General features: G+C 29.7%; 2 protein-coding genes and 1 long non-coding RNA gene across 3 annotated transcripts; 1 reads left to right on the top strand and 2 right to left on the bottom strand.

Moving 5' to 3' along the window:
- Window positions 1-1,221: 1,221 nt before the first annotated feature.
- On the bottom strand, window positions 1,222-3,940 carry LOC112941291 (uncharacterized). Its single transcript, XR_003246377.2, has 3 exons — window positions 3,374-3,940; window positions 2,709-2,778; window positions 1,222-1,653 (listed from the first exon to the last, which is right to left on the bottom strand). It is a non-coding gene; the product is annotated as an uncharacterized lncRNA (long non-coding RNA).
- Window positions 3,941-5,609: 1,669 nt separating this feature from the next.
- LOC101248478 (uncharacterized) lies at window positions 5,610-8,908 on the top strand. The gene is made up of 2 exons (XM_004238087.5): window positions 5,610-6,706; window positions 8,181-8,908. The coding sequence occupies exons 1-2, from the start codon at window positions 5,860-5,862 to the stop codon at window positions 8,684-8,686; spliced, it is 1,353 nt and encodes a 450-aa protein (XP_004238135.1). The 5' UTR covers window positions 5,610-5,859; the 3' UTR covers window positions 8,687-8,908.
- A 1,685-nt stretch (window positions 8,909-10,593) lies between these two features.
- Window positions 10,594-17,591, bottom strand: LOC101248192 (SUMO-conjugating enzyme SCE1). The gene is made up of 5 exons (XM_004238086.5): window positions 14,630-17,591; window positions 14,455-14,538; window positions 11,615-11,767; window positions 11,396-11,509; window positions 10,594-10,806 (listed from the first exon to the last, which is right to left on the bottom strand). The coding sequence occupies exons 1-5, from the start codon at window positions 14,696-14,698 to the stop codon at window positions 10,744-10,746; spliced, it is 483 nt and encodes a 160-aa protein (XP_004238134.1). The 5' UTR covers window positions 14,699-17,591; the 3' UTR covers window positions 10,594-10,743.
- Window positions 17,592-26,121: the final 8,530 nt, after the last annotated feature.

Genomic DNA, 26,121 nt, shown 5'->3' with positions numbered 1-26,121 from the left:
TAGAAAAAAATTAAGATAAAAATATAAAAAAATTAATATCGACAATAAAAATAGAAAAAGTAATTATTAAAATAAAATAAACAATAATAATAATAAAATTAAAGAATAAATTGCTACGACAATTAAAATAATAATATTGGTAAGGGAGGCGATCGTTGGTATTTGCTCTATCGTTAAGAAGAAAAGAACCACTCAACTATTTACAAGTTATTTACTTTATTTCTTGATCTCCATAATCTCGCGTATTTGTTCGATAATATAAAAACAAATTTAAAGAAGGAATAAAAAGGGGTTGACCTAATTTATGATCATCATATTTTAATTTTTAAACCATGAAAAGCCACTAAAAAAAATAAAATATTCAGCTCATATAAGAAGAAGAACTTTTTCAATTAGTCTGAATTCAAATATTGTTTAGTTAGTAGTATTATTTTTTATTCTGTCACGAAGAATTGGCATAGAGATATAATTTCAATAAGCTCAGCTGATAGTCATTGAATGTTTTATAAGTAGCTAAAAAATTATTCAAAATTGTCATAGTATATATAGTAGTTTTACCATATTAATTACATTTTCTTTTTGTTCGATATTCAGAATCCGACTAAATTTAAAATCGTGTCTTAAAATCTCACATTGGGATAAAGCATTTCCTTATAAATGTAATTTTACATATTCAATGAGACTTGAACCCGAGACCTTACTTACCACTTCACGATAACTCTCGTTAATACAATATTCATTACATGATTTAGAGTGAATGGATAAATAAAAAAGGGTATTATTAATGAAGAATATTAATTTAACAAAATTGATGGCCCGCCCTTCGTTATCTATCTTTTACTTTTTCAAAGTTTTTGAGTCTTTTGTAAAGAAAAATTGTGTCATAAGAAGAAGAAAAGTCTGAAGATTGGACCAGCTTTTGCCATGAAATTGTCCTCTTTTTTTGTGTCTTTTAAGGATAAATCATGCTAATGAATCCAAAGAAATAACAAGAAGAAAAAAAAATGTAAAAGAAATTAAAAGTGGATGATGCAAAATCATTACTTCAACAGCATCCCTACGCTTAATTAAGAATTGTGATAATTGATCATAAGTCCGTCGATAAAAAATAAAGCAACCATTCCTTTCCTTCCAAAATAAAATTCAAATTTATTCGGTGATCAATCTATTAAATTAATTTTCAAAGACTTTAAAATTTATTTATTCAGACAAATATTAGTGTATAAGTTGCAATTCTTTATATATATATATATAGAGAGAGAGTTTGACTCTAGAGAAGCTGAGACATTATAAATTTTTTGCGATGAAAAGTATCATTCACTGTCACGACCCAAAAATGGACGTGATGGCACTCGTCTTATCCTATCAAGACAAGTCAGCCTAAAACTCAACCATTACAATAAAAATGCGGAAAATTTACTATCAACTTACATTATACCCCAAAACCTGGTAGTCACGTGTACAAGTCTCTAAAGTATTACAATTGATTCAAAAGAAAAACTCAAGTCTCAAATGAACTTGTTTCTAGAATAGAACAAGATCATAATTATGGAGAAGAAAGTCTGCTGAGATGGAAACAGCTACCTCACAAATCTCCATGAAGCCTCAGAAAATAAGAGAATGACAAGTACAACAAAAATCCAGGCTCATAACCTACAAAAAAATTTGTAGAAGCAAGGGGTGAGTACCAAACCACACGTACTCAGCAAGTAAACCTCTAAACACAAGCTAAGGGGATGATATACGGGTACTCCTACCACCCCCAACCGAACCTCCACAACTACAACCTGCATTAAAATCAACCCAACCTAACAGCTCACAATTTACATAGCACGTAGCTCAACAACAACACTTAGACAAATTACACATCCTCAACAACGACACTTGGACAAATTACATATCCTCAATAACAACACTTTGGTAAATTACATATCCTCAACAACAATACTTTGGCAAATTACATATCCTTAACAACAATACCTTGCCAAATTACATATCCTCAACAACAACACTTTAACAAATTTTATATCCTCAAAAACAAGCTCAGTATTCAACAATCACAAGTTCCATAGAAAGGCATTCACAAGATCAGCAAAACACAATATCAAGTTCACTAATGATAAGCATGTGCAATGCAATGGAATGGAATGTCAAGTATAATGATGCATGTCTGACCTAGTGATACACACCCGCTGTCTCTCAGTCCGGGACCCACGGGGGACATATCTGTCCATGCATCTGTCGCGGCGCACGACACAACCCTCGATAATAGTAACCATCGCGGCGCGCGATACGTCTCTCGAAATATAGTATCCATCGCGGCGCGCGATACGTCCCTCGAAATAGTACATCCTCTTTAAGTTCTCATTATTTCTCCATGCACATAACACTTTCACAATCATGTCTTAAAATAATGCAAATGAAATGTTCCCATAAATAAAGAGGAGATGATCATTTTCACAAAATTACACAATTCACGACAACACAACATGATACCACATCAACAATGATTCAACAAGCTTCCAAACCTTCCTCAACACATCACACCTAAACAATTAATCACATTGCCTTTTATTATCCATTATTCATCATTAGAATTAATCAATGTGGACAAGTCAACCATCACCAAGCCCCATTACTCACAAGCATATACCACAAGGACATATACGCATTCCATACACTTAACAAGAGTTTAGAAATTCACTTGCCTCAAACAATCGAATGATTACTCCGGGACTTGAGTCTTCCCATTATGTTGATCTTCCAAAACAATACAATCTATTCAAGTACATAATCACAATAAGATTTCGAACATAACCACACCCATATTATTATAGATATGGCCTAGACAGAAAAAGTCTACACCAACCTGAAATCAAGTTCCTAAATTTTGATGTCAATTATTATGTCAACCCTCATATCTCCAAATTTCAAGTCTGGGTTGCGTTTTCATTCTCCAATACCGTAAATCTAATTATATTACCTAATATTTAATTACCTATCTCAATATATCAAACCTTACTTTATAACATGATAATGAAATAAAATTCATTAATGGAAGTCAACCGATTATGAACAGTGACGACAACCATCAATTAACCCTTAATACCCACACATTAACTAACAACCTATCCAATCTAATTGTATAACCCACCTAGACAGTAGAAATTTCCAATTTCAATTTAATTTTCACCATTGAAGAACATATCATTAATTAATGCCCCTAAATCATTCAAGCAAGACCGTTGTAATCCTTCAAATTTGTAATTTTATATATTAATACAATAATACAACTCATCACCAACCATTAATATGCTGTTCTTTTCCTACCAAAAAAAAATAATACACAAACAAAATAAACTTTGGGATTTACCTGCAGCATGGGTCGCTTATATTGTTGCCTCGAACTATGCCATTCGCCTCTCTCGTATGATCTCTTTTTTTTTTCTTCTAAAATTTATTATAGGTTAAAAGTGAGAAGACCTATTACTTATTTTAATATAAATGAGTTAAGTAATATAGGGTTTTGAATAAATTATCACTTTAACCCATTAACTATCGAATAATTAACTCAAATTACACTAATTTTCAAATTTTCAAAAATGACCTTACGGGTCATTATATTCACATTGTTCTATGAAAACAGGTTCTTACTTTTGTATATTCCTAGCTTTTTTTTTATTCGTTACTTTCCTTAAATGTTTTGCTCTTGTAATTGTTCCCAACTTTTAATTTTCACCTCTCTACAAAGTTAAACGTCGACAATTCGATCAAATAAAATATTCAAAAATAACCTTAGAACATATAAGGTCGTACGCAGAATTCATCTAAATGATATTATCAAAATTCCACTGGTAAGTGAATTTAAATTTAAGACTTCACTTCATATCTTAAATTAAAATTATTTTGTATTATTATTTTAAAGGCAATATAATATTGGAGCTATGCAAAATACATGAAAAACAAAAGTTGAAGTACATGCACGAGTAAATTATTACTTTTTTGTAATTATTTGATTATTTTTAATCCGCGAGCTTGATGGTCAAGATTTCAAGCTCAAGATTATATTATTTGCAATTAGCTTTTTTATAAATACATAAAAAAGAAGAAGTTAATTTTGCATATAGTCACTTAGGTTATTTCGTATATAATCTCTTTACTTCATATTATGTAATAATAAAAGTCAAAATTCTAATTTATGTCAAATTAAAGTTACTTCCTATATAATCTCTTTACTTCATATTATGTAATAATAAAAGTCAAAATTCTAATTTATGTCAAATTAAAGTTACAATATATATATATATATATATATATATATATATAAATAACACTAAAGTCTAAAATTTTATCGCATTTTTAGGCTCACTAATTGATTATTTTTTTCTAATTAATTCTTGACAATTAACAGTCCCTTCATATTAATTTTAGGCAAATTTGACACAAGTCAAACCATGCATCATTGACCCCCATTTCAAGAATTTTTTTTCTCTCTAGAAGGCTTTTATTTTTAATATATAAAAAAATTAAAACAAAAGAATGTCTTTCTATGTCCTTTGAAAATTTATATTATAAATTAAAAATAAACGAGACACGCGTCCCCTAAAACCCAAAAAAATGGTGTCGGGAGATATTTTTGTAAAGTTGTTTCAAGAGAGATTATTACTCTTTAAAATTTAGAAATAACTTTTTTTTTTTAATAAAATAATGTATCCAAATATTGAAAACGATATTAAAAACATCAAAATCTTTTGGAACGATTGAAACATGACTAACTTGATTGGTTTGATCCAAAAAATTGTTTTTTTAAAAAAAAAAAAAAGAAGAAAAAACCGACAAGGTCAATCAATTGCTTTTACCCAAAAAATCAAGAAAATAGAAAATCGACTAAGCTTGATGGTTTAAGTACAAAACAAAAAATTAGTATTAACCAGTTGGACTTCTATTTTTATCTTACATATAACATTTCTCATTCAGATTAACACAATAATTTTAATCTAACACTGAATTATTTAAAACTTTTTAAAAATTATTTCAAGAAATTGACTTTGAGGTTTTTTTATTGAAACTTCAATCGAATCTTTTAAATTAATCAACAGAAGAATCGAATCGAACTACGATTTTTTAAATTTTATTGCATAAAAATATTAATCGAATTTGGTTAAACTTCTTAGTCAGTTCAAAAGTCAATTATCTTTTTCCCGTTGATATCGTGTATTTAGTATTCCCATTGTCCCTTATTACTTCTTCAATTTCTTTTTATTTGTCTTATTTTGACAAATCAAAAAAGAATAATTTTATTTACTAATTATAACCTCAATTAATTACTTGAAAAAAGATAGAACTTCTTGAAAACCTTAAATTTTTAATTCATTCATTCCATAATTAATTGGAGCAAAATAATAAATTTATTTAAATTTAATTAAACTGATCAACAAACGTAAATATAATCATTTAATTTTCTTATATTGATCAAATTCATATTTTAAAAATAAATAAATTTTAAAAGTAAAACATGAAGAATATTATAAAATAAAGAATATTTAAAAATATTGAAGAAATAAAAATAACCAAAAATATATATTTATGAGCGTGCCTGCATTTTTGTCAATATAGAAAAGGTGTAAATGTTATCTTTTCTTGGCCTAAAACGCCTCTCCCATTCTTTCCATTTATATTATTTATATCTAAAAAATAAATAATAAAAAATGTCAACTTTTGGTCTTTATTGCAGTCTTTCTTGAACCATTCTTCTTTCTCTTTGCCGCCACCGTTCATGTTTTTTTTTTTTCCTTCCTCTGTTCCAAAAATAAATAAATCTCTCAATTAAAAGCCACAAAATTAAATAAAATTGAGAATATGGAAGAATGGTTGAAGATCTCATTCGTAGCTTTTTCAAGTGTGATTCTTGTTGTAATTGTAATCACAATGATTAAACGAAGATGTTGTACTAGAAAGTCAGATTCGTCGAAAGGACAAACTCAGAATTTACAAAATGGAATTTCGAAACTTCATCATGTAAGTGTTACAAACAAATATTATGTTGTTAAAAAAGGTTTCAATTGGTCTGATCATCCATCACTTGTAACTGATGCTGTTGAAAATGGATGGTCAAGATTTGCTTTCACATCTATTGCTCCATCTTCATCCATTAGATCATCAGCTAGGTCCATTTTAGGATCATGTGTTGGTAATGATCATATGAGTTGGGAGATTTGTCAAGATTCATCTGATTTTATGCAGAAAATTCGATTTAGTTATGGCAATCAAAAACTCAATCGAAGCAGTAAATTTATGTCTGTGGTAAAAACTAGTTTACCATTACCAGGACCTCATTTGGGAAACTCATCATTTCCACAAGAATCTTATTTCGAGATAACAATTTTGCAATGGAATCAAGAGAATAATGTTGAGGTTATGGGGAAGGTAAAAGAGGATAAATTAGATTTGGAGAAAATTAAGTTAATTAGAGAGGATTCTTCTAATTCAAAGGCTAATTCAGAGTCTTTGGTTCATGTTACAAGTAGTAGTAGTAGTAGTTATCATCAAAAGATTCAAGAATCAAAGGAGAATTTGAGAAGTGATGAGTTCATTGTGTTGTCAATTGGGCTAACAAGTGCTGCTGCTGGTTCTCTACCGCTTAAACTTCCAGGCAGCTATCAAGGTTCCATTGGATTTAACTCAAATGGTTCTGTTTTTCTTGATGGTAAGTTCTCTTTTCAATCGTTTTCTCCTTGTTTCAATTTGTTTGTCTTTATTTTTAATATTTACATACACTCTATTTTTCATAGACTTCACTCGGATTTCACTAATAATGTTGGTGGTGATTTTAAAGTTGACATGGAATTTAGCAAAGAAAACAAGATTTTTGAATTTCGTTGTCTTAAATTAAAGATGCATGAAATATATCTAAATATTTTTAATCTTGTGATCTTAAACATATTATATGAAAAGTTTAGAACTTATCGAAATCAAAAAAGAAAAAGAGACATCTTTTTAAAGGGAAAATGGTCTTACAAATACTTCAATTTTGGCCCAAATTGTTGTTAAAATACCAAGCTTTAAGAAGGATTTTTTACCTTTGAACTATTTAATAGTATATTTTAAAGGTATGTATATACCCACCTGGACACATTACTATTTATAATTATGCAATATTTTTTATATCTACGTGGGCACAAATATACCTTTAAAATACATTATTAAATAGTGCAAGATAAAATGTCATTTTCAAAATTTAATATCGTAACAATAATTTCGATCGAAATTCAAATATATTTCAGATTTTTTCCCTTCGGTCTACGGAAAAAATATGAGAAATTGAAATTGAAGGGGTAAATTTTGAGTCCATTTGGAGTTTTTAGAATGGCTAAACAGAGTTGTATAAGTCAATTTAAAGCACTAAAAATGTTCATAAACTAACTTTTCATAGTGGCCATTTTACTTTATTATTTGCATTTGATAACAATGTTTATTTACTTAGCTCATTGCTTATTCCAAAAGTCACATAAGTAATCAGTCATTAGTGTTTTTAATTGTCCATGATCAACATTGTGGAATTGTTACACCATAAACAGAATTTGTCAACATACAAGTCAACAACCAAATAATCACTAGTATTATTGTTGAAGTAACTGAACTTTACCCGTTAAACAATAAAGTCAAAAAAGTGTTACCCACTATAATAGTAAAATTACCTTGATACCATAAGTTTTGTCCTTATAATAGGTAAAGTTTAGTGACCTTACTCTGATAATGGCCTAAATTTTTTAGGTAAAATCCATTTATTATTCAATAAAGCCACTGGACTTAATGTATCTACCGCAAGTACTTATGCATATATACCTATATTATTTATTATAAATGTAAGGTCTACCATCTCGGTTTGTGTACGCGTCTATCCTCCCCAATCCCACTTGAGGGGTTATAATATGTTGTTATTGTACTATAGCATGCCACGGGATAGGTGTTTAGTGACTTTATTGTTACAGTTACTTTAAATGCAGATTTACTTGTATAGTGAATGAAGTTTAGTAACTATACTCCACTTGTGAAATTTACATCGAGTATGTTACTGTTGTTGAATTATTGTAACCACATCCCACTTGTGCAATTACACTGAGTATGTTACTGTTATTAAAGTTTAGTAACCATACTTGAATTTTTTAATCTTTTTTTAGGAATGAAATTGGTGTTTGAATCACAAAGAGGAGAGTGGGGAAAAGCAGAAAGAGTGATTGGTTGTGGTTACAATCCAAGCCAAAAGAAGGTATTTTTCACAGTGGATTCATTGTTAGTACATGAAATTTTTTGCAAAACAGAAGAATTTGGAAATCCACTTTACCCAATTTTAGCATCAAATGGTGATATTTTAGTACTAGTAAATCTTGGACAAAGTGTATTCAAATATCAACCAGCAAATCTACATAGGACACCAAATCCTTGCTTCATTGGTCCAATAATGCAAAATGATTCATCAATTCTTGGATATGAAGACAGCAAAGAACTTTTCTCAATGGGTAGAATTGATGCACAATGGCTTAATAGAAGTAATACAAGAAGTAATAACAATACTGTTAATAGTTTAAAACAAGTATTAGATTATGATTTGGAGTCTGAAGGTGATTTATTTGAAATTGTTTTAGATAATTGTAATAGTTATTCAAGATCTCCTAACCCTTTGTAACATATTATAAAAAGAATAATTCAAATGTAACATTATAATTTTGTACATGTTTTTTTTTTTTTGGGGTTGTATGAGACCATGAAGGGGCACTAAATTAGAAGATATTGGTTTTATTTTATTTGTTAATTTGTTAGTTGTTGTAACTGTTAAGTCACTAAATTAAAGATGATGTTGATTATAATTGTATTGTAATTTGATTAATGATGTAATTTTTTAACAGAATTTGCCTTTAGGATACTAATTTTTTTTGTTCAATGGAAGAAGACATGTCATAATCTCAGAGGATGCCACCTAATCCCTTGTCATTATCAGTTTGTTGTGTTATCTTTGGGTAAGATTTGTATATATATATATATATATGTCGAAAGTCGATTGACGTGAAATATAAGATATAATAGTCTGAGAGATAAAATGTAGGATTATTTTATTCTACTTTTGGTTAAAGGTATTAGGTAGTCTTCAGATTATTCATTTCATCACTTATACCTTAGTGACGAGATAAGTTATACTATATATATAGTGAAATATCTTATTCGTGATTAGTATTTATAAAATTATGTTGAATTTATGGTTGTTAGGTAGAAAGACAACACTAAAGTCCAGAAAAGAACAAAAAGAAGAAAGCTAAAAAGATTTGAAGAATCAGTTCTTATTCTTCCTTCTGATTTTGGTGAATCACATTTGTCGAATTACAAAAGCCATTGCTTTTTTCTTTTGATTGTTATTTTTTAAAACATATAAAATATTTTCGTATAGAAAATTATAATTTATAGTTTTCTTTTATATTTTTTTTAAACATATAAACGAATACACTATGTGAAACTAGAGTATTGACTTTTTAATAGAAATGTTTATGTCAAATCAATAAATTAAAAATATATGTTATTTTTATATAATTTTTTTCCAACCACTTGACTATAATTTATCAGCATTATATACCTTCGCTTCAAATTATCACTTAATCATACGTGGGACGATGGAAACAAGACCGAAAATCTTGAGTATGTAAAAAATCTTGTAAAGAAGTTTATACGGAGTAAAACTTAATTAATTGAGACTTTAATGCGGATACGGAAAAAAGAACTAGAAGTATGAGAGAGACATCAATATCTTTTAGGTGTATGTGTTATCTCTATTATCATTATAATTTATGTTAATTATTAATATAAAGTGTTGAATTTTTTAATTTTGAACAAAATAAAGGCATGCTCAATTAATAAAGGAGATACTGATGAGTTGTGAAATCTGTAAGGGGATATATGATGTCGGTGTTTCATAACTTGTATAATTCAGATGCATGAATTTGATCATATTATTTTCTTAATTTAATGGTTGACACTCTAAAAGACATATTTTTAATTACTTGCAAACCTAAATTAAGCTAATTTTTGTATGTCTTGCACGTTTTCAGTTTAACTTGAGAACGCAAAGACAACTTTATATCCTTTTATTTGAAGGGACAATTGAAAGATGCAATGATATAATAATATCTGTAACTATACTCTTTTCCTCTTTAAAGAATAATACTTACTATTTTGCTTGTTGAAATATACACCAAATGTAGTTTAAACAACTAGTGATGTTACTGAGTCAACGTTGATGGGGTATAATTAAATGAATAAATATAAATGGAAGGGTTATCAACTTTAAAATATTCTAACAATGTCGCTATACAGAGGTTTCACCGTATCTCCAAATGATTGATGAACGAAAGGAGAGAAACCAGAATAAACAGAGGACCTTTTAACACCCTCCGTTGGAAGCGCCTGACCGACCTTGTTGTGTGCGATCCGAATTTAATCGGGTTCAAAACACGAAACCAAACAAATAACCTCTCCCCAAGGGCCCTCAGTAAGTAAAGAGACTGATCTTGTACAATTCTAAATGTAATCAGAAACAAGAGAAAGTACGGAAGTTGCATATTGAATCATAGACAAAATAAGCATCCAAAGTTCGCCACAGAGTCACTATTACAACAAGGACTAATGGTGTTGCTAAGAATCAAGAGAAAGTTACTGATAGTCAAATTTAATTACGTCTTCTTCCCGCGGCTATAACTAGAGTAGAGCTGGATACTGCTTAGCCTGCTGCTTCACTCGCTTCTTGTACTCAAATTCATCCTGCAAAAGTATTTCCACATTATTCATAATGACAGTCGAGTCTCTTTGGTCTGTACAGTTAAATTTCAGAACACACCAGGGAACTATGGGGCCGTTTGGTTACATGTGTTAGAGGGTTATCCCAGCATAGATTTGGGATTAGTTGTCCAGTGTTTAGTTGTAGGTATTAGCTAAACCAGGATATGAGTTGTAGCAAAAACTTGGGATTATCTATCCTATATAGAAGCTGCGCTTATAATTGGGATAGCCTTGTTTTGAACTAAACAACCCCCCACATGAGTTATTTCCATATAGCATCATATCTCCCAATGATTGCAAGGGAGGTAAATATGAATCATCAGACTAGAAGTTAAATTCATTGTCACCAAGTAATCAGTAGAACGAAATTTTTTAAGAATTTCATGGACGCTGTATAGTGTATAATTATTTGTTACTATGCATTAGGCATATATGGTTGACATACAGCAATTGAAACCATGTAACGATTAGGATTAATAAAGAATAATCCAGGTATGGTGTTGAATGCCAGAAATAAAAATGCCAACTTGAGGAAACTCAAGCAAATAATTGTCAAACTCAAGTAGAGAACCTGCATATAAAGCTGATAGCCATCGGTTTGTGCTGGATCATCGGGATTTGGCTGGTCAAGCAAATCTTGTATACCCACCAGAATTTGCTTCACTGTAATGGCTGGCCTCCATCCCTAAGAACAAGTAACAGCAAGAATAAGAACACATTTATTCAATTAAAAGCTGTAAATAACAATCAGCAAACATAAAATAACAAAATGGCAGCAACAGATACTTACACTGTCCTCATTCAGGATAGACAAACATACAGTTCCTGAAGGATAGACATTTGGATGAAAGAAACCTGCTGGAAACTTGCACTTTGGGGGTTTGCTTGGATAGTCTTCACTGAAATGCATCGTTACTGGATAGTGACCGCCCTCCCAGTCAGTCTGTACCAGTCATAAGATTGTATATTATTCTTCACAATCATAAAATGAAGGAACAGTGTGAAGAAAGAGGCAAGAAAAGGATTTTGATTACGGTAAACCCTTTCATAATATCTTCAAAGGAGAAAACCTAAACTATCTAGCCTAACCAATTCTAAATATCCAAAAAGAAACACAAGAAGCTAAAAGTGAAAGTAAATGATTCAGTATTCACTAATTCAAAGTTACTGAAAATAATTCTTCCTTCCACAGGTACATTAACTACCCGTGAAAAGTAAACTAGTTCAGAAGAAATGGGCCAGTAATGCAAAGTTGAGAGAAAGACACAATTTCTACATGAAATGCAGGACAGCTTGATCCATGATTAGTACTTTGAGAAAGTTACCAATGGCCTCAAAAATCAGTTCATGAAAACATTTTTTTCTAGTGACCCGGTGGTTATGTGCAGCCTGTGCTCAAACTTCCTTTTTCTTTGAGGAGGACAACATGAACTCTGATTAAATCCAAATACAAATCACATCATTGAGATGCTTTGTTGACTCAACCATGATATAGAGATGTCTTATCCAAAATTCATGTGATAAGTGTAAGCCTTGCTACTCCAGGTAAAGCCATTATACACCGATTGGTGAAGTAGTGTCAAACATCCTTAGTGGTACAATAAGAGGGGTCTTAATGACATCATCTGCATTCTTCTTTTTCCTCATTCAGTCATAATGAAACTATTGAAGTTCAAATCTTATAACACTTGAGAAATACATTTACACTTATCCTAAAAAATGAACTTCTTACACCTCATAATAAACGCGGAAAGCATGAAAATCACTTCTGTTGCAAAAAATAAATGTATGAAATCACCTTACCAGGCTCCTATCCACTGAATTATTATAACTACCTTTTGGGTTCAGAAAAGGGATATAATCAACAGAGAGATGTACCAAAACAAAGAGAACCCAGAAATAGAAAAGAAAACAATCTGCGACAAGCAAAACCATCAAGTAGAATGTATGCCTTAAGAACATACTCTACTGACTTATTTTGTTTAGAACAATGTAAATCTCTCTCCTGCTCTCTCAATCACAAAATGCAAAATCTTTCCAAGGACTTATGTGTCTATCACTTCCACTGAACAGCAGAAAATTGATTCAGGTCCATAGCTAAAATATAGATTATAAGAAACATGGTCCAAAGCTAATACACCTCTAAGATTGACCAAACAGATGTATACTTGGAGCCGCCATGCTCTTCCCAATAGATTTCAGTCATTTAGGTATTTCACCTGGAACTAGTGTGAAGAAGAAGGCATATTTCATATCAGAACAGATCTGAGAGCGCTTGTTTGTTTTCTTCCTTTAGGTGTGTGTGAGAATGTCTTTTTGTGTCTGTAAGGAACATCCCATATAATTCAAAGACTGACCTACATTTTGTTGTACGCCAAGAAGCTGTGCCTGGATATTTATTATACCTATCCTTCTTTATCATCATCTCACAACTCTTTTTTTTTATATAACAGTGGTGTCTGGGCCAGCTTCTGCACATCTCGACTAATCCACGGGATACCTATCATCTCATATCTCTTTCAGGTCAAACTTGAATAAACAATATTAACTTTTAAAGACCATGAATCCTAGTTTTGTCATTCACTCATATGTCCTTAAAAAGCTCTCCCATGTTCATGATTGTTACTCTAGTGTCATAAAATAACAAAACCTAACATGTCATTTTTGGTTTCTTCCTTCTTTCCAGGCTTAGGAAATAAAGATTTGGACGGACGGTAGACCAGATTGGACACTCACAAAGATGGTGATTAGGAGATAAGTGGTTGAAATGGCCTAGCTGGAGCAGTAAGTTTATTCAAGGCCAAAATTCAAAATTCATTTCAAAAGGAGAACAGGTGCCGTGAATGAAAGAAAAATAATCTTCCGTTTGTTTGTTTTTCCCCTTTTACCTCTAGACAGTATACTATATTGGACACTTGAAAAGAAGGTGATTAGTACATGTTATCAGTAGTTATAATGGAGCAGCTGGAGCTGTTAGTATATTCAAGGCCAAAATTCAAAATCATTTCAAAAGGAGCACAGGTTCCACAATAAAAGAAATAAAACAATCTTCACTATTACAAAGATCCAATTATCTCGAATAAGGCAATGACCCATCTCTTTGCTTCAGAAACAATGAGTACCCACGAAACACGACTACTGCCATCTTCCACCAGTCAAACTAACCTAGTATAAAGAAACAAACAGTCTCACCAACCAAATAGAGCCTGAAGTTCTCAAATCTACTTCCTTTTATCAAATTCTTTCCTCTGCCGACTAATTTTAGCGTAAAATACAACAACAATACACCCAATAAAATCCCATTAAGTGTGGCCTCATGGAGGTAGAGAGATCAGCTATTTTTTGCCTAAAATATTAAGCTTAAATAGACCATGTACAACCACGGTTTCTAATCCCGGAAACCAATTCTCAGCAGATTAGATAAAATACAACCTCTCAGCACTTGAGAAAAATGCTAAGTACTAACAATTCCGCCCAAAAATCGTGTAAACAAAACACTACATAAACATGAACAATAAAGTAACTACAAGCACGAAGTTACTGATCATCTACCAGGACAGATACTAGCACAAAATATTCCAAACAATGTATGAAGATTCAAAATAAAGTGACTACTCAACCGAAACTTACCGAAGGTTTACCCGGGATAGAACATTGCCAGACCATCAAATTAACACTACCATCAGGACCAGTCTCCGGCTTTGCCACAAAACCCTAACCAAAAAAATCAACAATTAAAACCCATTAACATACACCAAAAACACCTTTAAAAAATAGGTAAAAATGAGAAGAAGAAAGATCTTACATGAGGATGATTCTTACGCCATGCTTTCCTCTCCTCCGTCAGACGACCACGCGCAATTCCGCCAGACATTTTTCCCTAAACTTGCAAAGAGAAATTGGGAATCACTCTTCAGCAGGACGAACAAATGGTTTTTATATACACTCTCGTATAAAATGAAGTTAGAACTTTTTCTTTTGTCTTGAACCATTGGAATTCTAACACATGTTCATACTCTACTTACTTTTGAATATTGTAAGTCCCTCCCTCCGTCCACAATTATTTGTCATTGAATATAAATATTCAAGATTAATTATTAATTTAAATAATTAAAAAAAATTAATTGATTCTTTTTAGTTTTATCCTTAATATTGTTGCATTTAATTTAATTAAAAAGTTACGTACACTTTTGCTATTCTTGCAATAATGGGGTTATATTAGTCAAATTACACGTTGTATTATTGAGAAAAGTGCATGACTTTATCCTGTCAAACACTTGTGGACGAAGAGAGTACTGTAAAAAAAAACACTTAATGGATGCCAAATTACAAATTTTGATTCACGATAATCAGCAAAATTAAATTTGATTTAATTTAATGTATTATTATTTTTTTGAGGTGTTAAATGAGCAAGTTAAATTGAATTTGGTTGAATTAAAATATAAGATAAGTTAATAAATAAATATTGGACAAATAAACAGTTTTTGTAATAAGGAGTTCAAAGCTAAAGAGACAAAAGAAATTGAATGAAGTTTCTAAAAAAATACTAACAAAAAATAAAATTGAAACCAAAAATGCAACATTCAAACGAAAGTGTAACGATCGTGAAAATTAATGGAGAATGGCGTATTATGGGATCCTAATAGACGTTCTACTTAATTTTCTCAATAAATGAGTTTGGGTTAAAATTGGCCCAAGAGGTATATGATCCACATTCTAGTTTCCTGAAAAACTCCTTCAAAAAAAAAAGGCCATTTTCCATAATATGCATGGGCTTTATATGTCTTTGAGCCTTTTTTTACTAGTTGATTTCTTTCTTCACTATCATTTTCCTTTTCATTATTTTATTATGTTAACTCATGTTGAGGGTTTCCAGAAACGGTCTCCTTACCTCCATGAGGTTGGAGTATGATCTATGTACACTCAATTCTTTCAGACCTACCTATGGAATTCCACTAGCCACTACGTATATATATTGGGCCTTATGGGCTTTCAACTATGTTTTCCAAGTCGGGGACTATTGTTCAAGTTACGACAGTTTATTAAGTAAGTTCTATGTTTTTCAAGATAGGGACTAATGTTCAAGTTACTACGGTTTATTAAGCAAGTTCTATATCCAGGAATTCCTTTTACACGCTACGCTATTCTCGGCGACGATATCGTCATCGGAGATGAGCGGGTGGCTGAGCGTTATCGTTCCCAGGGTAGGAACTTCCACTTTTCTTAGTCAGAGTATGGGCTTGGGCTTCGGTTCGGGACTCTGAATCGATCAATCGAATGGGAAAACACCTTTCCTCTTTCGCTTTCTCTCCACTCCTGCTCCTGTGGCTTCCCTTCCGGGTTCATTTCATGGTGATAACATTAGGTAGCTAACATTATTAATCATAAAGAACCAAATATTAGTTGAAAAGCATAGCAATTTTGATACAAGACAATGAATTATGGTAGACAAAAAATAAAAAGAACCACAATGAGATTGCATCACAGAAAACTCCGTTGACGAGGCCTGTCCCTTCTCCAGCTTCTTGTGGTCTTTCCCAGCCTTACCTTCTGCTGGGTACTTTGCCTCCCCCCTTATAACGAGCAAGTAAGTATACTAACTGAGCTAGCCGCATTCCTAGTTACTACTTAGTAGCCTTATTTCACTTACAGCTATCTAAGACATTCAGGGGTTGTGTAACTGCTGTTAGTGCTTTTAATGTAGAGCCCAATTAGGGGCCAAAAATATCAATATCATAATTACTTTTTCCCAGGAATCATATCCTTTCTATGAAGCCATAATAATCTCTTATATCTTTAATAATGTACTTAATTAAAATGAGTGCCCAATGCACTGATTAACAAAGAAAAACTGCCCTATTGGACCTAAAGGAAATCTATTTAAGCTACTCTTAATTATGTTACTAATGATTCAATTTTTTTAAATAATAATAAATAAACAGAAAAGGGGTAAAGTCTAATTGAGAGTTTTCTCATGGGATTGATCTAATGAGAGGGGACATTATGTGTGTAAAAAAGAAGGATAAGAATAATGCTTGTATTGAAAAGGAGGTGGGAGCATGTGATCTAAAGTTCCCACATGGGTTGAAAAGATCAAAAGTGAGAAAAAAAATGGTGGGGGGTGGGGGTGGAGGTGGGGGTTATAGAATTAACACGGAAATCAGAAATCTCGTCAAGAGTGTTTATGATTTAATATGTATGTAACCCTTCGAGGTGGCCTAGTGGTTTGAGCTTGGAACTTACATGTTGGAGGTCTCAAGTTCGAAATCCCTGTTTGCCTTCTGAGTCGAGTTCGTTGCACCAAATTTGCCTAGTGCACTCAAAGATAGTAATTGTGGATTTTCCTAGTAATTAAAAGAATGATTTAATATGTATGCATAGAAAGTAGTATCTTACCTACGTATGTAGTATGATTTTCTCTTATCTATACTAAGTAGTATATTTTTTGACGAAGGGTGTTTAACTGATAATTCTTCGTTTTACGTAGCTCAGCCAATAGGAATAAAGTAACTAAAGGTTCATATTGTGACATATTTTAAGTATGGGATTTAGTGAGGAAAAAAAAGGCAATTTCATTGGCTGTAAAATAAAAAAGAAAAAGTGGAATATAAATTTTGGGATGAATATATTTATGTGGTTCATATCCTCTTGTGCTAATGAGAATGTTGTGTTGGCTTTGCAGTAATAATTGTCATAAAGCTGTAAACATGTCAATGACAACTAGAAAGGTGAAAAAGAGAAATGGTTAAAAAAGGTAGCAGTAGCATACTTGGCACTACAATAGAGATTCTTATATATAGATGGATTAGAATATTAGATAATTATTTTTTTCATATCAATAGTGTTCGAGTTAATTTGTTTGTATTTAAAGATGATAAAAAATTTTCATAAATCACGATTCGTCAATTTTGGATATATTAGTCTATTACGAAAATAAAGCTGATCATATGCATCTTAAACCTATGTATGATTTGTTAGGACCGAAAATAAGCAGGTGTAAACGCAGAAGCTAGCAAAGCAAATCTCAAAAGATCACGAGTAAGAAGACAAAGATTTAACGTGGTTCGGTCAATCGACCTACGTCCACAAAGGAGATGAGCAATCCACTATAAATATGAGAGTACAAAATACAGAGAAAAAAAACCTCAACCAATTCACTTAGAATACCTGGGAGGTTCACACAACTGATAACGTATCAAGCTTGTGACCCATAAATTCTCTCCCTAACCAAAACTCTCAAAGGCCTTAAGATTACATTGTAAATGCTGATTAAGTTAGAAGGAACATACCTATATTTATAGAGTCCTAAACCTTTTCATACCAGAAAAAGGATTAGTCAATCCAAAACATTTTCCTAAAAAGAAAACCTATTTATAGTAGAAAATTTAGGGTAAATAAAACCTAACATGATTAACATAACTTTGTTTAATATTTGGATTAAAAAAATATGTATAACTTAAACAATTGTTTATTGTAACATTATGTTTAAACTAGCTTCATGTATGCTACTTTATAATTTAAGACTTTGTGATTGGTCAATATATTAGAGTTAGGATGATGGAACAACTCAACCACCAATGACCAATTTTTAGAGACAAAAGAGAAAACTAATGAAGTGTTTAATGTACTGTTTTTTTTAGTTTTGACAATTTAATTCAATTGAATGAGACCCTTTGAAAATTATAGAATATAAATATTGTAACTTACAAGAATACTAAAAAAATATTTTATTTGGCTAGTAGGTGAGTTGAAAACAGTAGGATTTATTGCTTGTTGATGGTTACAATAATAATTTTTCTAACTTCCAATCGAAAAAAAAAAACTTTGGTTCTACGCCTTTAATTTGGCTAAGAAGAAACCAACAAACTTCAACGGCATTATATTACTAACCAATAAGCTGTATAAACTTTATTTTGGTTCATAAATTTAAGGAAGATTTAAATAATAGTACTTCCTTATATTTTTCCTAATGTAAAAAAAAAAAAACATAAATATATCTACTTTCTAGGTTATTATTCACTTCTTATAAATAGACATTTAATCATAATTATCTTTTGATGACTTGATTATAACGGCAGAGTTAAATGTGTTGGATGAGATTCAAATAATTTTCATCGTCGAAAACTCGATACACGTAAATAGTTAGTAAGAGCCTTAGTTATATGAGTGATTGTCACTAGATCAACAAAACCCTAATAACTTTGACTCAATTTCTATATTTGTGTTTTTTTTAAAAATCATTTTATATGTACATATATTCTATTCAGAATCCAAATAAACAAACAAAATAATGGTTCGGGACACATAAATAAAAATATTTTTGCCTCTGCCTCAAAATAACTATAGTGAAAAATTCACTATATAAATGTAAAACTATCTCTCAGAAAATGTAAAACTAAACTTACGTGATGGGCATAATCTACCAAAACATATAGATTATAGTCATTTTTTACTATAAATAGCATGATAAGTAACAAATTAACAACCGCATTATATAAATGAGGTGGCAAGGTTTATTCTAAAGTTAGGTTAAAAATAGCATTAAGCATAATTAACTACCAAAAATAGACGCATAAATTAGACAAAAAGCATACTCTAATAAATAAAATCTTTTAAGCTATAAAGTGGGACCAAAAATAGGAAAAAAAACAGTTTATAGGTACTTGGTTAGTGTCCAAGTAACGGTAGGATTGAAGAAACCAAAATGAATAAAATGAAAAAGAAAAAAAAAAGTTAGGTTAGTGAAAAGGAAGTTTGGGTGAGAAATGAGCATTGGGATCATTTCTGTCAGTTTTTTGCCTTTTTCTATTTTACAAAATTCTTTCTTGTGGATGAAGATGTCGGTGAGTGAAGACGAACAATGACAGAAATTCGAGAAATTCGAGGTGAATTCAGAATTTAAAATTTATGAAACTCTATTATATATTCAAGTTAATAAATATATAATAGTAATGAAATTTATAGTCCAATAATCATATGATCATCATGTGAACCCGGGTTTGATGTACCTACTAGTCCGAGCTCAATAATTTTGAGACTCGCATAATATTATATATAAGAACACTCATTAAATTTCAACAAATAAAATATTTGACTCATAATTTTAGATATGTAATATGTTCACTATTAAAAAAATAATCAAACTTATCAGGTTAAAAATGTGAATTTGTTGTTATTTTCCATTGAATATTTTCATTAAAAATTGTCGTATATAAAAATAGATATATTAATTGGATCGGAGAAATAAGAAAAACTAATAGTATCTTTACATTGAAAAATTTATGAAACTTCCCATTATTTTAGTTAGTATCTATTTTCCCAATGAGTTAGTCGATGAGAAATTAGTAGATAATCATATTTTTAGAAATTTTTCGTTGATTCGCGATAAATTTTTGTTTTTGTGGTTTCTATTAATGTTTTCAACAAATTATTTCTTGCAAGTGGGAATGGAGATGGAGCATAGCTTTACTTCAAGTCCACCTCTACTATAACATGAAAAAGCCATAAACAACGAAAGAAAAAAAAAGTAAAAGGAGGGATATATTGAACATGGGACCTAATATGAAAGGCAAATTCAACCATTTTGGTCTAAATTATTAGTCATATTTCTTCACATTCCCACCTCGATTGGAAATTTGATGGATAATAAGATGGAACTTTGATTTATTAAACAGAAAATATTTTATTGATTATTTTAATTTAATTTTCTTCTTATGTTCTACACCGATCTTTGAATTTAATATACTCACAATATAGTTTAAGAACCTTATAATATTGTAAAAGTTTATTCATGACCAATGTTTATATCAGATCATATCAATTGAATTATTAAATTTAAATTACACATTAAATGTTAACGTAATAATGTGTATAGGTGAATAAGATCGAAGTGATAAATATTGTATTTGGAAATATATGTCATATATTCATTTGGTTGGTACAGAATACCGATTTCAAAGTAAGTTTGAATTTATGTATGTTTCTGGTATAAGAAAGGAAAATATTTTCCTACAAGTTATTTTTTGGTAAACAAGCGTTATTTTTACTTATTTTTTAATATTTGATAAAAAAAATTAATATATTTATATATAATTTAAGCAAAACCACGAGGGTGGGGCATGGAGTTTGTAGGGGTGGGTGGGGTGAAGTAGGGTTGGGACGGTAATTAACACGAAATGATGATTATATTTATTTGTTTTTCTTATTTCCACTAAGAAAAATATCTTTTTAGTTTTAAGAAACTCGATATTTTAATCTTCAAATATTTCATAGGTATGTAAAAGATAATTTTTATGAACCAAACAAACTCTTTTATGATATATAGAATCACAATATTTAATCTATACTATATTATTATACAACAGTTATTGATGTGGATTTCAGTGAAATGATTGTAATTTTTCTATCAATAACTAGAGATTTTGGATTTTAAACCCTTAAAAATAAAAAAATATTCTATTAAAAGCGATATATATCTTGCAATACATAGAAATCCAAAAATCTATTACCGAACATAGGTGAAAATAACAAAAATATATATGTTTGAAATGATCAATTGCCGACTTCTCCAATCTTATCTGATCAGTACCTAATTAAGTTTAACATTTAGCGAACCGTAATTGCTATAATTAAATATAGGGTTAAATGTCAACATCATTCATTAATCCAATAATCAGATACTAAGAACTTCGTTAGTACATCTAATTAGGTCCATAAAAGTGCTTTTAATTAACTTTTAACCACGTTATGTGGTCCACTAAACAGCCGCATTTGTAAAAAAACAGCTAACATGTTAATCTTGTCATTGAAAATGATCTTGCATGTACCATCCTAAGTTGTTTAATTAGGTAGAGGATTAAGTCATCTCAAAAATTTTAATGATTAATTATTTAGTGTAACATAAATTCTTTACTCAAACAAGTCATAATTATATAGTATTTGTTAATCTAACAACTCAAACTTAAACAGCTAATTAAGTTAAGTAGTTCCTCCTAACGACAGAATTTAAGCCTAATGAGTAACGACGTACAAAATTATCAACCTCTTAATTAAATTGCCAAAGTGCTTATTTTGTGCCATAAATAATGGAGCATTTAGCTATTTCTGCACGTCTCTGAAAAAAATTTAAAACACTAATTAACGCCTAAATGCGTGTCTTAAGGTAACTATTGATTATTATTATTATTATTGTAAGTCAATTAATACCTGAAATAGCTTCATTTTGCACCTAATTAAAAGCCGAGTAAATCATGTTATTATTGATTAAAGGCTCATTTGTACAGTAGCCCTTTAATCTATGCCCAAAATCTCAGAGACACCTTTATAATATACTAAGGTTCTATTACTTCTAAACTTATTTTATAAGTAATTTTCTATCCCTTTTTAGCCTACGTGGTACTAGTTTGAAAAAAAAAGTCAGTCAACGTTGGGCCCACAATTTAATGTCACGTAGGCTGAAAAGTGATAAAAAATTATTAATAAAATAAGTTCAGGGGTAATAACACCTTAATATAGTATAAGTGTATTTCTGAGATTTCGAGCATAGGTTGAAGGGATACTTGTGCATTATCCCTTTTTTATAACTTCTTGATTTGTTTTTTGAAACAGTAAAAGAACAATTTGTTTGCCACTCTCAATGTTATAGCTATGGTACTTTTACCACTTTCGATGTCATAATTCTTATGTAACTCTCGTGTCATGTTTATATCATTATAAATATCGAACACCAGATGAAATATTTAAAAGTTGAAAAGAAAAAGGTAAAATTAGAAGAATAAATACTAAATGGTATAGGATTCTAGGGCATGTGCTAGGAAGGCAAGACAGAGCACTAATAAATACAAATAAAGAAGAATAAGCCAATAATATGTACGGTAAAGGAGATCCAATTAAAAAATAAATTAAAGAATATGAGTGAGACATTGAAGCATGCTTGTATTTGGAAAATTTTAATGTCGTATGCAATGGGTAATGTGCTATTGAATTTAATTGTCAAAGACCTGAGCTGGTTTTGGTACCATTCTACTAATTCATCTTCACCATAAACATAGTACTATATATTATAATATTTCGTATTAAGTGAATCGTTTAAGATGTGTTTTTAATAATTTAAAATAAGTGAATTATTTAAAGTTTAAGAGAATTTTTTCAATTATTTTAGTATTAATTTATCTTTTATTTAATAGGTTCTTTTTTAGAAGAATAATTTTAAAATGATAATAAAAAATAACATACATTTTAAATCGTTAAATATTTTTCTTAAGAAATATGTCTTATTTCGTAAAATTCACTAAACATGACCTAGTGGACGATAATTAAAGTCCGTGCATGGTTGCATTTTCTAGTGAATTAACACGTCGACTATTTTTCTTCTAATTATATATTCTTTTGAAAATTTAATATTAAACATTTTTACAAATTAGTCTGTTTTTATATGTTTGTGCAAATAAAAAAAAATAAGAAGCATGTAAATTAACGTGACACTTTTTTTAGCCATCTAAATAAAGAACATCACATTTTAACTTTAAAGTGTTAAATAAATTAGAATAAATAACTTAATTTGAATTGAATTTAATTAATCAATGAGACATAAGATTGTGTGAAAATCTGTTTGGAACTTGGAACCAAAACCGCAGCAAAATTATTAGCAAGAATTCAAAGAAGAAAGTTGAGAAGCTAATAAATTAGAATAGAAACTATATAGTATAATGATTTAAGTGTAATTTATGTTTTAATTCAATCAAATGTTTCGTGTCCAGTTATAATTCGATCAAATTTCCATTTTTCCTCTTTAATCATTATTTCTTCAAAATTACAATTTACAGGTTGCTCTATCCATCCAATAATAAATATTATAAATAATAATAAAGTGATGAAAACTAAGGGGACCAATATACCATTTAAGAGGAGGAGCCTTTGCTTTGGCTGAGAAGTCTGACTTATAAGTGGATTGTGGGCTCCACTATACCATGTGAGGTAGGACACCACCAACCTGGCTTATCTCTTGTTTTTCTCACCTTTCCTCTTCTCCTTTCCTCTTAACATACAAAATCTCCATTTGTTATCAAAGACGATTTCATATATAAAAGAGAAAAAAAGTTAATATATTCTTCAAACTTTTTAATTTAGAATTAACATATCTCTTATTAAGAAAGTGATTTATATATATATTTATTATTATAGAAATGACTGATATATTCCTCGTTATCAGGTCTAAATGTGTAAATTTTCTTAGGTATATATATATATATGCTTCTGTGTTGAAAACTTAGAATGCGAAGAAAAATAATTATATTTTTCAGTTTATTTATAACAATTATTTTCTTCATTTTAAAAAAATAATTATTAATTTGATTGATTTAATATAAAAAAAATATATATATTAGATACCAAACAACACACAAAACAATTGTCCCTTTCGAAAGGAGTTGTCTTTCTTTGATCACGGGACTTCCCTTCAAGTTTCTTCTATATATCCTTTTGGTAGACTCCAAAAAAACACTATACAAATCTTACAATTCAATTCAATCAATTGGCATATACTTTGATAGACATGTGTCTATCAAGCCTTGTTCACATTTTCCCCTTTTTTCTTCATTTTCCTCACTAAGTATTTATAATTTAGTAAATTAAAAGTGACCACAAAAAAAAAAAAAAAAAAAAATTAAACACAAAGACAACTATATAGACCCCCCAATCACCTTAAAATATCTAACTTTATTTTATTTTTTGGGTTTTATAAAACGTATTGATTACCGAACCATGTGCAATATATCTCAAAGAGATAATGACCTATCACTATATAGTAAATCTACTAATTATTGTGGTGAATAAAGTAGCTACATCTGTATAAGCATTTGCTCTAACGTTCCTTTGACATGGATAATTATATAATTTGTCACAAAAAAACTTAGACATTATAGTAGAATTAATGTTCTTATAGAAAAATATGATCGTGCAATATTCATATAGTTTTTATAATTAGAATTTGTATTAAATCATTTGCTTTGGTCGAATTGATGATTTATGAGAAATAATTTTTCTATTCTCATAAGTAAAACTGTAATCTATGTAAGTATTATTTTTTTCGAATTCACTTATAAATTTTATCGAGTATGTTATTATTGTCGTATATAGTTATTATTGTTCTTTGTTTGCTTGTATTGTGAACTTGTGAGACATCTTTGTACCACCATTTGAGCTGTATTAGTTGGGTGGTAGGAGTTCGATTTAATATCTATTAGCAGCATGGGTCCATTAAACTGTTTCTAGTTTAATTTTAGTGCAATTGACCTTTCTCTCTATCGTCCCTACAAAAAATAATTGCACTTATACAAAACAACAACCAAATGATTTTTAATCTAGTTTAAACTGCTAAAGTCAATTTAAGCTTGTACTTGTAAATGAAAAACTTACATTTAAACAGTGAGTTAAAGTATTGTATATCGACAATATTTTTTTTAAAAATAGAGATATAGGTATTTTATCTTATTATATGTAGTTTGTTAGCCTATGATAATTAATAAAATATATTATCAGCTTTAACTGGTTAGAGACTTAAAAGTAAAATAATAACTTTGATTTATTAAAGTGGTTTTAAATCCTTAAACTACTACGGGCATGGTGTTAATTTCACTAATCCTTTCTTTTTCCAATATTTCATAATTCCATTTGGTATTGGTAAACATTAAAAATTTTGTAAGACTTTACAACATGGTACTATTTTTCAGTTAGAATTTTCTCTAAATTTAATTTATGCATATATAAAAGGTATTATATTTTCTTAGAAAAATATCTCGAAAAATTTATAAAAAACTTATGAGATATTTATAAAGAGATCAAGATATGACTTCCTATGTTCGAGAAATATGTCACTAACAATCTTTCAATTATGGAGAAAATTTGTTGCAAACAATAAAAATTTGAGTAGTATATAAATAATTTTTAAAATTAATCATTAAATTTTATTTAGCTACTTCAATTACGACTTGTTTAAGTTCTACACCTGAATACATAATAAAATTGTTTCATTAGAAACTTTCAATTAAATTTTTTAGCACTTTTTGAAATATCTATTACGTAAACAAGTTAACCACTTAAAATATATTCAAAATTCTTTAATTATATACATTAATCTCAATAAATATGTTTCGAAGTTTGAATAAAAATGTTTAATAATAAACATTTTATCACGTATTTAAATACTTAATTATGACAAATTTATCACTTTTAATATTTAGTGCTATCTTTTTAAAAGAAAAATAAAATTCCAATAGTTCAATACCATAATATTAAATT

The sequence above is a fragment of the Solanum lycopersicum genome, chromosome 4 (genome assembly GCF_036512215.1).
Source record: "Solanum lycopersicum chromosome 4, SLM_r2.1".
Lineage (NCBI taxonomy): Eukaryota > Viridiplantae > Streptophyta > Magnoliopsida > Solanales > Solanaceae > Solanum > Solanum lycopersicum.
The sequence above is the reverse complement of the archived record's forward strand: the minus strand, read 5'-3'. Positions and strand labels throughout refer to the sequence as shown.